General features: G+C 48.7%; 1 protein-coding gene across 2 annotated transcripts in view; it reads right to left on the reverse strand.

The window, feature by feature from the left end:
- LOC120955798 (netrin-A-like) overlaps positions 1–2,810 on the reverse strand; it is a 61,849-nt gene extending 59,039 nt beyond the window's left edge. For both annotated transcript variants that reach the window (XM_040376968.2, XM_040376978.2), the window contains exon 1: positions 555–2,810. In XM_040376968.2, the coding sequence (XP_040232902.2) occupies positions 555–1,854 (1,300 nt within the window). In that variant the 5' untranslated portion in view covers positions 1,855–2,810. The remainder of the gene's footprint in view (positions 1–554) is intronic.
- Positions 2,811–13,396: the final 10,586 nt, after the last annotated feature.

The following is a 13,396-nucleotide window of genomic DNA, read 5'->3' on the forward strand; positions in this document are numbered from 1 at the left end:
TCAGTCGAAAAAAAGGGGCCACACACAAACGCACAGACATAGACACACATGCACCCTCTTCTTCTCACTCTCTCTTTCTCTCTCTCTCTATCTCTCTCTGTTTGTCATTCGCACTGTACCGGACCGGCCCATAAACGAAAGGGGGAAGAACAACAAGCGAACCGTTTTCGGGGCCGTACAATATTTGCTTTAATTGACCGTAAATCAATTATTTCTTCGCCTGCCGGAGCGCGTGCCGGGGTCACAGCAGCCACCGTCCTCCCTTCCTTCTCAACCCCCTGACGCACCCGCCCGCCTTGATTATTTGGGATTGGGTTTATTACAATTATGTGAAACAGATTGTTTAGATTTCCCGTTTGCGCCTTTTCGAGGGGGCCCGCGCCAGTGCCGACACAGTGAGGACATTCAACCGGGGACAGTCTCCGCTTGAGCCCCTCGGCTCGAGTAGGAATTATCGCTGCAAGCTGCGCAAACTTGCTAAAGCCAGCCGCTATCTTCAACACACCCCCCCCCCCCACCCTCCCCCACCAGGCGAGTCGCGTCAAGTGGCTTACCTTTGCATTCGTTGGCGTCGCGGGCATTGGCCCGGCCCCACGGCCGATCGAAGTGGAACGGCTTGCAGCGCTCGCAGTCCCGGCCGGCCGTGTTGTGCTTGCAGTCGCAGCTCACCTCCCCGTCCGGGCCGGCCGGGACGCAGCGGAACGCGTGCCCGTTGCACTTGCACCGGCCGCCGACGGCGAAGTCGGACACGGCGTAATGGTGGTGCGGCGGCTGCCTGGCCCGCCCGTGGTTGCCCAGCACCTCGGCCGGCGGTTTGATCGTGGAGGCCGGCTGCTCCGCTGCGTTTGATTGTGAGCGGGTGGCCGCTGGTGGCGGTGGTGGCGCTGCCTCCTCCGACTGGTAGTCGGGCGTGGTCGAGCCCGCCTGCTCCGGCCAGTCGGTTGCAAAGTCGGCGGGCAGGTCGCGGGGCTGCCGGCGGAACGCGGCACTGCCCGGCACCTGGGCCGAGCTGTGCAGCAGATACCAGGGATCCTCGAACGTGTCGTCCGGCGGCATCTGGTGCCGGTGGAACACGATACGCACGTCCGTGGCCGTCACCCAGTCCTGCAGCACCGGCGACGAGTCGAAGTCGGGGGCCGAGGGGCGGCCCTCGAGCGTGCTGAACGCGATCCGCGATACGGTCGGCGCCTCGGCCAGGCCGTGCCGGTGCGCATCGGTGCACCGGGCCTCCTGCTCGTTCGCGCGCGTTATGGTGGCCCGGTTCGGGCGGCCGTACACCCGCCGGCACTGGCTGCTGTAGAACTGGAACGGCTGCCAGGATTTGCCGTGGTCCGCGCTCTTGTAGATCGCGATCGAGTCCGGCTTGACCGTGCCCGGGCAGAACGTGAGGCTGATGTACGTCAGCTCGTACTTCTTGCCGAGCGACAGCGTCAGCGTCACGTTGTCGGGCGGATCGTTGATGGACGCGGGTGATCGGAGCGGCTCGGAGCGCCAGCAGGTCACGTTGTTCGAGTTGTTCACGTCGGTCAGGGCGGTCGGGGGGTAGCGCTTGCGCGGGTTCCCGTCGTCGCAGGGCAGGCAGCGGGGCCGCTGCACCGGCTGCTGCACGTCGCACAGCCGGTCGAGGCCGCGCTGGCCACAGGTGGAGGACGCTACCACCGGCATCCCGAACGCGGCATTGACAAAGTCGGGCAGACAGCGGCGGGGCCGATCCTCATCGTAGCAGGGATCGTACGAAGCGTCCAGGCTGGCGGCACGGGCCGCTGCCGGCGCTAGAGCGACAACCACTAGGGCGAGCAGGGCCAACCACAGCTGCAGGCTGGGAGAGTACCTCCCAGACTGTCGGGCTATCATTTTTGAGGATTTACCACGATCGGCAAGCACTGGCACTGTTTGGGGCACACTGGGAATGTTACTCTGGGGTGATCTTGCCGACACGGCACACAAAACTCTGGCCCTTTTCCTGAAGTTCTTCGTTTTGGAGTTCACATCTGACGATTCTGTGGAGTTCAGAAGTTATCCCTTTCCAACATTCACGCTTCTCGATCTGATCTTCGCAGAACTGGCAGATCACACTGGCACAGATCCTTTTTCACTTTAATTCCACCCACACACACACACACACACGCACATAGATACACAAACACACACTCGCACTCGTCTAGAGTTCTTTGTTTCGCTTTCGGTGCGATGCCTGCACGCCGTCTGAGGTGTACACCAGGATTCTGAGACGCGAGAAAGCGTTCGAATCGCTCGGCTGCTGAGGCAGGACACACGGCAGGACGCTCACAAGCACAAGCGCTGGGCGGTTGTTGCGAACCTCGCACCGATGAATGAACCGGCTGGCAACTGACTGACTAGGGGGCGCACGTTTCGGCACTGGCACAGGCTCATCTCGCACGGCGCGCGCGAGTACTCGGGCCCCGGTCTTCCCGGTCTGGTTTTCGGGTGCTCCTGGTTCGGGTGCGTCGCACCAACCAAACCGACCGAAACAAAAACATGCCAAAAAAAAAAAGAAGAAGAAGGCAAAATAAAGGACACACTCCAAGCTGAACCCGAAGGCAATCGAACTTGTTTTGACGTCCTCCTCCCTTGTTCGGTCCTGTTTCCCGCGTGTTTGCCAGCCCGCTCGTACCGTATGGGTTGCGTTAGCGCGCGTGGACGAGGATGCACGAAACCGCACGAAACCGGAACCAAAACGGCATCCTTTCCTGCTTCCTCGCAACATTCGCTAAACCTTCCTACCTTCTCTAAACAACAATAACAACAGCAACAACAACAAAACACATCTTCAGGAAAAGCCTTCCTAGCGCGGCTGGATGCTGCCATTGACCGCTCCGCATCTCGGTCGCGTGAGTGGCCGGATTTTCCCCTACTGCCGAGCGGGCCCTCGCTTCGGCATTTGGGAAGTGCGCGGGCGCGCATCGGCCGTGAGTGGCCGTCGCTGTCGTTCGCGCTGTTGCTGTTGCGCTTCCTTTGCGGCCGGAGCGCTGTGGCACACACGCTCGCAGACGGCCAGGCGTCGCCGACGGTCCCGGTTGCCGCTGGCTGTGGCAGAGTGCGGCGGAGCTGCTGTGGGACTGCTCGTGAGCCCATGAGTGCAACCGCGGACTGCGCTGAGTGTGAGCTGAGTGGGTGTCGGACGCTCGAGCGATGCAGTACACTGCTAAGCAATTCTGGTGTGTTTTCGAAAAATTGGTTTTGGTTTAATTTTTGAAAGGTGATTTTTTATTGCGTTTGTTTGCATGGTCTATGCAAACACACAAAGCAATAAGGGGGTTAGCTGTTAGATATGATTTTTTTTTTTAATATAATTATGTATTGCTCTAAAGCGAGGTGTTTATTGGTTTTCTATTATTGATGTAATTACTCATTTGATCATTTTCAACAAAATATCTTGTATCCCGTTACATCTGCAGGGTATCTTAATTTTCATTTTGTATCCAAGATTTATAACACATGTCACTATTGTTTTGAAATCAATTAGACTGTATCCATGGCTTTATATAATTTCATTTATTTTTAAGTTCTATTTACTGTCAATATACAAATTTGTTTGTAGACGAACTGGTTTAAATGATTAGAATTGCATAGTAGTAATGTTTTAATCATGTTTCATATTCCATCAAGGCGTTAATCAGCTCTGTTATCCAAATTCGCATATATTTTAACGCTTGAGAGCAAAAAAACAAATTGCTAAAATTCCTTAGATAACGACATCGCTTTTGTACCGGACTTTTCAATTGCTACGCTTCGTATATGACATTTTCAAAGGCTGTATAAAAAATAAAAAAAAAAACATTGATATTGAGTAATAAATCAAATTATTTAAGAGAATAATCAATAACACGCCTCGGCATGCTCACAAGGCCCCTCGTTCCCATAATAGTCGTGTACGAGATGTTGAGCACATATTTGAGCACAAATGTGAGCTGTACCTAGCTTGTACAATAACGTGTCCGGTAATTTCCACAAGTTATTACCACAGTTTAAACCTGCAGCACATTATTAACGTTCAGCACAATAAATTCGGTATGTTTTCATTGCTACAATCACTTGCACGAAGTGCACGGAACCGTGTATAACCGTTAAGCTTTCATTATGCTACCGCCTTACCTTATGCGTGCAAAAGATGGACAAAAATGCACCTGTGCAGCAGGAATAAGTACGGGCTTACGCACGTATGCACACGACGAGGTGCTGCGATTGGTGCTGGCAGCTCACCTCACCCTGTCCCACCAAAAAAATAAAAAACAAACGATGCGCGGATTCGTTCCAACCTGTCTTAATCCGTTCAGCGTAGCAACGCGCGGACGAATAACACTAACAGCAGCGCTGGCAACTATTGTCACTGTTGGGCCAATTAATTCCACCCGGATCGGTTTTCGGCGTACGTTTCGGGAGGTTGCGTTGCGAATCGGAATATACGTTTTTACATGACACCTTGTTGTGTATGTGTGTGTGTTTTGTTGTTGTTTGTTGTTGTCTAATATGTGTTGTTCCACCCCGAGAGCCCCGTTTGCTGTGTTATCTGTGGGTGTGAGTAGTGATGGGTCAAGTAGCACTTTTTACTGTGTGGTGCGGTGCTACCACACACAATTAAGTGTGCGGTGTTTTGGTGGTACCACTTTTGTGCAACCGCACAATTTTGTGCAACCGCACAATTTTGTGCAACCGCACAATTTTGTGCAACCGCACAATTTTGTGCAACCGCACGATTTTGTGCAACAGCACAATTGTGTGGTACCGCACGATTTTGTGGTATCGCACAATTTTGTGCTATAGCACAATTTTGTGCGCGCACTCTTGTGCTATGACGCAATTTTGTGCGCAAGCAATTTTGCGGTAGAGCACAATTTTATGGTACAGCACAATTTTGTGGTAGAGCATAGTTTTTAGTTTTAGATTTAATTCTTTACTATGCCCTATTCATTCTTCACAAGCCCCGAATAGAAATCAAGGGGCCCAATTGTGGCATCACAAAAACTATCGGCAGAACCAAACCGACGTAGCACGAGAATATAGAAACGCACATTCAATGTGGTAGCACTTAATATAGTTGCGCCAAACTGTGCGCACACAAAATTGTGCTATAGCTCAAAACTATACTCTACCACAAAATTGTACTTTACCACAAAATTGTGCTCTATCACAAAATTGTGCACTACCACAAAATTGTGCTCTACCGCAAAATTGCTTGCGCACAAAATTGCGTCATAGTACAAGATAGTGCGCGCACAAAATTGTGCTATAGCACAAGATAGTGCGCGCACAAAATTGTGCGGTACCACACAATTGCGCTGTTGCACAAAATCGTGCGGTTGCACAAAATCGTGCGGTTGCACAAAATCGTGCGGTTGCACAATATCGTGCGGTTGCACAAAATCGTGCGGTTGCACAAAATCGTGCGGTTGCACAAAATTGTGCGGTTGCACAAAAGTGGTACCACAATTTTGTTTAGTGTGCAAATGTGCTCACACATATTGATGTGCTGTGCGTGCGTGGTAGCACTGTGCTACTTGACCCATCACTAGGTGTGAGTGTTTTAAGCAGTCGTGCTTTGTGAGGCTACGCCGGTGCTAGCGAGAGATTAACGTGAGATTTTCCGTTTTCTATTTGTTTGGTTATGTTTTTCACGCTCATTTACGGGAAAAGGAGGCAAGGGGGAAAATAGAGAACAGGAACTACTGTTGCTTTGTGCGGTCCACTCTGGTGCAGAGTGGTGTCTTAGTATTGTTTCTTTTTTTGATGCACCATGTGTTATGGAAGCGTTTTATTGAAAAATAGACACCGGTTTCGAACCCAAATAAACAATGTTAGGCTGCTTTTTAACATTGTTCTACTATATGTAAAAATTTGACGTTCAACTGAAAAACTGATGCCTTTCTGAACATTTTTCAATCCCAACTAAACATTTGCTTTCCGCAATATTAACGTTGGTTTATATTACCTGGGTTCGCTTCTGCTATGATCATTTTTTAGCGATTACATTATTTGTAGCTTTATTTTTATTTGATTTTGTACTTATTTAATAGTCAATTATAAGTTTATATGATATATGGTATATGGTAAAATTCTTGGTCGCAAAAAATTATTGGTCGCAAAATTCTTGGTCGCAAAATTCTTGGTCGCAAAATTCTTGGTCGCAAACAATCTTGGTCGCACACAATCATGGGTGCAAAAATCTTGGTCGCTGCGCAAGCCGAAAGAATCGGTAAGGACGGGTTATGAAGAAAATACAGCGTTTTCGAACCAAAAGAATCAATGTTAAGCTACTTTTTAACATTGTTCAACTATAAGTAAACATTTGACGTCTAACTGAAATACTGATGCCTACCAGAACTTCGTTCAATCGTAACTAAAACAAGTGATACCCCTAAACTTAATTCGTTTTCTGTATGAAGTTTAGAATTTGTTTTTGGTGTCTATATTTATTTGTTGTGAAATCCAAATCTGCAAATTAATAGTTAATACACCTTTAGGGATTCCTGAATCAAAGCAAGAAGAAGAAGAAGCTCTATTAATAGGAGCTCTATATTAGGAATGTTAATGACACTTTTGTGATTCTTTTTCTTGTTCTATTTAGCGTAACGTCCTACGTAGACATGCCGACCTATACTAGCTTTCGAAACTTATTTAGTACCACACAGCCGTAATCAGTCCTTACTATCGAGAAAAGGTTCATTCTAGACTTCAACCCACGTTGCCAGAGCATGTTGATTAGTCGTATGTGTTGACGTATGTACCAAGGGAGTATCCCAAGTTCAATAATTTGAAAATCCTAAGTCTCTAAAGATTCATTAAACTTCATAGATCCATGAATCCATCGATGAATCTTCAGTAAATTCACGAATCTTTAGAGATTTATTCATCTTCAGGCCTTATTGTAAATTCATGTTTTTTTTATCGTTAAAGATTCAATTCGACATTCAAATCTCTACGAGAGGGGTTTGAAATACAACACTATTTCGTTTCTTTGTATTTCTTAGAACAAATCGGGCCAGCTACATTACCGTATACTTCTGTCTTTCAAGTAATAGTTGTTTCTTGGTCAGTTGAGCAGATTCTCGTCCCGTTGTGTTGATTGCGTTCAAGAATTTAGATAAAATTCAACATTTCGCTTAAATTAATTCTCGTAACTGTGATGGTGTTTATTAGCAATCAAAGTTTGAGCAGAAAAATCCATGTAACCTAAGCCGAACTAAACGCACCACGGGTGAGGAGTGCTACTGGACCTTACGCTCACGGCCTAACAGCAACCACCGGAAATGCGAGTATTCGATATTTACACCCCGCTTGCTGTCCCCAGCCCACTGCACCACTTTTCCAGTCCAGCGAGGTACAACCAGTCCAGTCGTTTGATTTCAAGCCGCTCGCAACACCATTACCGCCCCAAAGTATCTCATCTGCAAACGCAACCGAAATGGCGGACGGCTGTTGCTGCCTTTAATTACAAATTTTTATTGCGTACCGGGGTGACCCACTCCCAGGGAGGGGCTGTGGTGGGTGCGATACTTTTGCGCACTTTTCTCGACCCCTGTTTGAAACCCCACGGCTTATTGCTGGAAACTCGGCCTGTTGGTGGTAGCGCCAGGTTAATTGAATTTTATCGATTCCAACGAAAAAGTCAGTCCAGTACTACGAACTGCCCTTTCACGGTGTTTGTTTGTGCTTGGGAGGGGGCGTAAAAGATTCACTTTCGATTGAAGTTTGCTTTTTATGCTCTTTCCCGCCACGGATGCAATTGCTAAAACAGCGAGCGGATGTTAAGAACGGTTTCATGGATGGCGTGCAGACCGAAAGCCAGACCAGACCGATGCTTAGCGATTATGATTTCCTGCTGTTGGTACACAGGCCTGCTAGAGTGGAGTTGGATGTAAACATCGGGCAGGAATTTTGCATCCAATCGCTGCCGGAACACTTCAGGCCGCGAACAGCGCATCACCCACACACTGCAAAAGCGTCCCGTCATGCCGGAGATGATCTTTGACACCTTCGATTAGGTGTGAATAGAGGCTGATAAGTGTCGCGCTGCTATATCCCGCGATTGCCAAGTCAGTCCGTCCGTCAGACGGCGAACGGGGTCGTCCAAAGTGCACGGGTGAAGACGGCCGTCCTCTTGAGACGCTCCACGGGCGGATGCAGCTTCCACGGCACGGCCACGCTTCGCACAAACGTTTGACGTTATAATTGCTGCAAGCTCGCGTAGAATCGGTAGAGAGGAAGTTGTCTAGCCGCCCCGACACAAAGGCACAATCAATCGGCCCTCGTTTCGCGGCACCTTTTCGCAGGCTCCCGAGGCTCTCGCATCTCGCGTGCTGGGAAAGCCTACGAAGTCATCCAGCCGGTGTTTGCGATGACAGCCACCACCGCCAGCACCAACACCCAGAGCACATTGATTGATATCTGTACGGCATGTGTGTGTGTGTGTGTGTGTGTGTGTGTCGGTGAAGTAAAATGTAAATATTTATTGTTACCTACGGGTAGGCCCGCGCGGCCTGCAGTAATGATGGTGTACTGGTGTTCGCGACCGTTCGCAAGGAGGCAGGGTAATGAAGATGACGATAATGACAGAGTGTAGAGTGAAGCCGTCTCTGCCGTCTCGCACTCCGGTCCGCAAATATATGCAAAGCAAAGCGGTGGTAGAATTTCTCATGCCAGCAGCGTGGTGACAAAACCATTATGCTCCAGATTGTCTGTGCCGCGGTGAAGCGATCTGGTGTCTGGGACGGGGGTGTACCGTGTGCTCTTTCACTGTCCAACAGCTCAATCATAAATCTCATGCCACGGTGACGTGCCATTTACTGGTTTTTTTTTCATCCCCAACGTTTTGCCAGCCTTTCGTCGCCTTTCGGACGCATTCCAGAGTGCACGAATAAAGGTTCAATTACACCAGGAATTGGGTTCCGTTGGTGGCAGTGACAACTTGAGATATCGAGACAAAATCGTTTCTGCAGGACGTTGCGGTTCTTTCTACGCACGAGGCCCAGCGGTGTCAATTGCACTCCGTTTGGATGCGGTCCGTTTTTCTCACACGGTAGCTCGCAGGCGCAGCGAAACAGGTTGAACAGTTGCACTACCAATCAAGCGTAATGGAATGATGATTATCGTAATTTCCTAATGATGATTGTAGGTTTATTGTCCGGCATCGGTGTGCTAATGGCAGGCCGCCGTAACGTTCAACCATGCCTATGCCAGTGCTAGAATCGAGACCACCAAGATATGGAAACACCGGCGATCTATTATTACCTGCAGCAATACTAGGATGTAGAGAGATTCTTATGCCCAATATCCTAACACTACATACATGCATTCATAGTCGCTAAATCTTTCAGTTCTCAGTAGTATTTTGTGTGACAATACTGTAGGAAATGATCATTTTCCATAAGGGTATTCAATATTCTATAGTTTGCTGCATAAAAAGTTTTCAATATGTTTGCATGAATTATTGATACAAAATGCCTATTATTAAAACTCCGATGGGATCTTTAAAAGTTCGGGTCTATTGTCATGTACGAAAACTCAATTCCAAATAAAGATTATAGGTAGCTAACCAATATGATGAAAGCAGTAAATCAGAGGAAATACTTTGTTAATGTATACCGATGTTAATTTAAACTGCTCGCAAAAACTGTTGAATCATTTCTAAAACATAGGTCCTCTGAAGATCAAAACTGATACACTATGTCCAACACTGTATCCACTGTATCGGAGCTATCCGACGCGCTTACAGAGCCCAACAGGAACAAAACGCCGCACTAGGTCACTCATCTGCGCCGCAGCGTCACATTCACACCTGCACACAATCAATAATTTCGCCTCCAGGTAAACGGCCGAACAATTAGCAAATGCCATCGAAGCGCTGCCATCTTCTCGCTTACTCCTCTTACACCCGCCACATGTCACCTTTCGAGTCGCCTGCTCTTTCCTTCCTGTAAGGTGCCGCCGGAGCTGCTCGATACTGTTTGTGTGCGAACAGTAATCCATTTTTCCCCGTGCTAACGCATCTGTCAGATTGGATCCTAATCCACCAAGCTCGAGGACTATGGAGAGAGGTTCTGGAAATAATCGAAATTACAGCCCATACAGGCACACACACACACATGTAAAGCAACACCTTCTTGCAGGATATGAACGCTGGAAGGGTGATGAATTTTACAGTGCGCACCTTACTGTGAGACAGTAAGCACCGAGCCAATCGCTTCCCAAACTCTCCGCACTCCACGGGAGGTTATAGGGGATAGAGTGGATGGATATGCTGGAAGTAATTACAGCTATCGTTACTATATTTAATTAAATTATGAATAATTTATATTGGTTTTAGTACGGCAGCTTTCTCCGTGCAAGGCAGAGGCAGTTTGCTTGCGGTGACCCTACCTACTCATCCCACGGTGAACGAACCACACATTTCAGATTCTGCACATGTGTCGGAAATAACTGAAACCCACTCCGTCACACTCACACGCCAATGGCTACACTCAATCTGGCACACCTTGGGCGGGACGAGCCGAGGGTGTCTAACTTTAATTCCCCAAATACCGAACTTCGTAGCCCAACAGCTTTACCCTTCATTTTCAACAGCAGCCTCCATGGTGCAGTCAGCATTTGCTGGAAGGCAGCAAGCCGGAACTTGTCACGGGCCCGAAAAACGCTTGTCATTTGTGTGACGTTTACCTAACCACAAGCACGGAGTGCGCGCTGCCAACGGAAAGCCCCAGTCCACTATCCCGAAAGTGTGTTAGTAGGTGTTGAAAACTACCCCCATTGCCCGAACTGTCACCGAAATTGTGGGCGAGCTTTGCGCCCAAGCAAGACATCAAACCCGATCCGCTGGAGTTGCCGGCCGAAACATAACTTTCTGAGTCAAAGTTTTGGGTCTCAAAACTTTGTGTTCTCCGTTCTAAATCTCCATCAAGCGGGCAGGATCAATTGGTTAAGCATCTAATGGAACGGCTTCACTCCCCCCCCAATGGCTTCCCAAAGGTGTGTGTGTGTGTGTATATGTAACAGAACAGTAGGCAAAAATGTGGCAAAACAGCAAGAACTCGATGCTACAGCTGAACCGTAGCGAATGAAAGAGGAGAAAAAAAACATAGCCTTTCCACCCCATCTCCACCTCATATGAGGACGCGGTTTGCACAGACAACGCAACAACAACAAAAAACCACACCCCGTACACATACACACACACACACACACACACACTCCCCGGGCGAACGTGACTAAGCGCTCGCGCGAGCGTACCTTTTGTTGAAGAATTCTTTAAAAACTTCATAAAATATGCACCGGTTGCCTCCTGCCGGACGTGTTGCTTCAACCTCCGTTGCCTGATGGTTTGCGTTGTGTCCTCTACCTCGCCGGCAAACCCTCCTGCCAGCATCCTTCGGGGCGTCCGTAACTGCCATCGGCGAGAACATGGAGCAAAGTGTATTCCCCGAATGGGGCTGAACGGATTTTTTTCGAATCAAAAACTTGCAACGAACGTAGATCGTAGGGGAAGAGTTGTCTTAGAGTTGGCTCGAACAGGAAGAGACACTGTATCAACCAGATAAAAGTTAGACAGGTAGGCCCATTTTCCGGCTTGACGACGCTTGGGAGTTGGAGTGCAGACGGCTTGGAGTTGGAGTGGCTGGGATGGCCTTAAGCTGTACGCACATATCCTTGGCAGGCATTGCGTACTTGCGTTTGTTGTTTCGCGTGTACTCCTACTACACCCCGAAAGGTTGTGCCCTTCGTTTGCCTTCCAAATGCCCAATGGAAGTCGCCAGCTCGCCGCGCGGTGACTCCCGCTTGCCTGCTGCCCGGGCAATTGCACGACAAAAGCCGATGACAATCATGGAACATATTTTTCATATTTTCTTCACGCCTGCCCATCAGCCCCGTAGCCCCACTCCCCAAAAGCAGCTGGCCGGTACCGGTTTATGCTTGTAATTTTCAATTGCTACATTCAACCTCGGAACTCTCCTGCTCGCTTTCTCTCTTTCTCTCTTTATATATCTCTCTCTCTCTCACTCTGTCTCTGTAGCTTCAGAATTCCGGCAGCACCGAACGCCGCCGGAGACCCGGAGGCCCCGGTTGTGTCGGTTGCAGTTCTGCCATTCTGCCGTCGTTGGGCGAGTTTGCAGATTTCAAACCGATCGGTTTCGATTCCCCTTTTTTGCAAATCGTTTTGCCGACTTCTTCTCCGCTCTGGCCTTGCCCGTGTGCTCTGCCCCGCATAATATTTATCGTACGTATATGTGTATCGCGTACAATAGCGAAAAACGGTGGGCAGCGAAATAGCGGCATCCTGAAAGCGGTGGCAGCTAGCCCCAAGCGGACTGTCCCGAACAGAACGAACACAGCGAAAAAAATGCGGGGTGGGGGGGGGGGGGTAGGAACGACATCGTACTTAATTCATCGATTCCAATCGGCAGATGTAGCCTAAAGGAGGTCTCGAGGCGGGCGGGTGGGCTTTATACATATACATGCGGCAGTAAGGCCTCCGCCACAATCCCCATTCCGTCCTCCAGGTCCGCCATGCGCACGGTGGTCAACGACAGTCGCCGCAGCGTACGGTTTTGGGATCACTTAATCCTCTCCTGGCACCATTCCCAGTGCCTGGAGATCTCGAGCGGCGAGCGACACCGGAGAGCGACAGACACCGAAAGAAGCCACCGGCCATTTTATTGCCTATTGTCAATATTGTCCGCTTGGTGCGGGTGGTTCGACCGAACAATTAAGCTCTCTTTCCAGGGGACTTCGGGCTGAAAAGTATGTCCCCCCCCCCCATCCCGCTCGAACGTGCTGGGGGAACTATCCACTCCAATAAAATCTAATGGGTTAGTTCTTTTTTTTTTGTTGAGGTTATGAGTAAGTAGTGCACTGTTGCTGTCCTCGACGGGTTGTTGTGGGTTGGAACGCCGTTGTCTACACACGGATATACGGTTAGGAAGATTCGATGGACTAGTTTTGCATCTCAAGTATCGTTTGAGGTTTTATCGTGCCTCAGACGATGTTGCTGTGGATATGTCACTTAGTCCTATTGGAAGTTGTCTGTGTGTCTTTTATGGTCTAATAACAGCAATAATACTGCTTTGCTAAGTCTGATTGGGGTCATCTACGTTCAAAGTCCTACAAAGTCCTGTAAAAACTACTCGCCCAAACTGAAGCCACAAAGTCATAAAGTGTACCGTATTGGCATATGTTTGTGGATCAATTCCTTTAGCCATAATAACGTTTGCAATCAATTTCTATCACACATTACCATGAAATGTTTTCTCAGGCCTTTCCAGGCCTTCTCTTTGATAGTTATTTGAAGTAATCTTAACACGCTATCTAATTTTTTGATAGTTTTTACATGTACATGCTTGAGTTCCAAAGCTATGAACGATGGAATTGCAGTGAGAAAAAAGCA

Source organism: Anopheles coluzzii, chromosome X, assembly GCF_943734685.1.
Source record: "Anopheles coluzzii chromosome X, AcolN3, whole genome shotgun sequence".
Lineage (NCBI taxonomy): Eukaryota > Metazoa > Arthropoda > Insecta > Diptera > Culicidae > Anopheles > Anopheles coluzzii.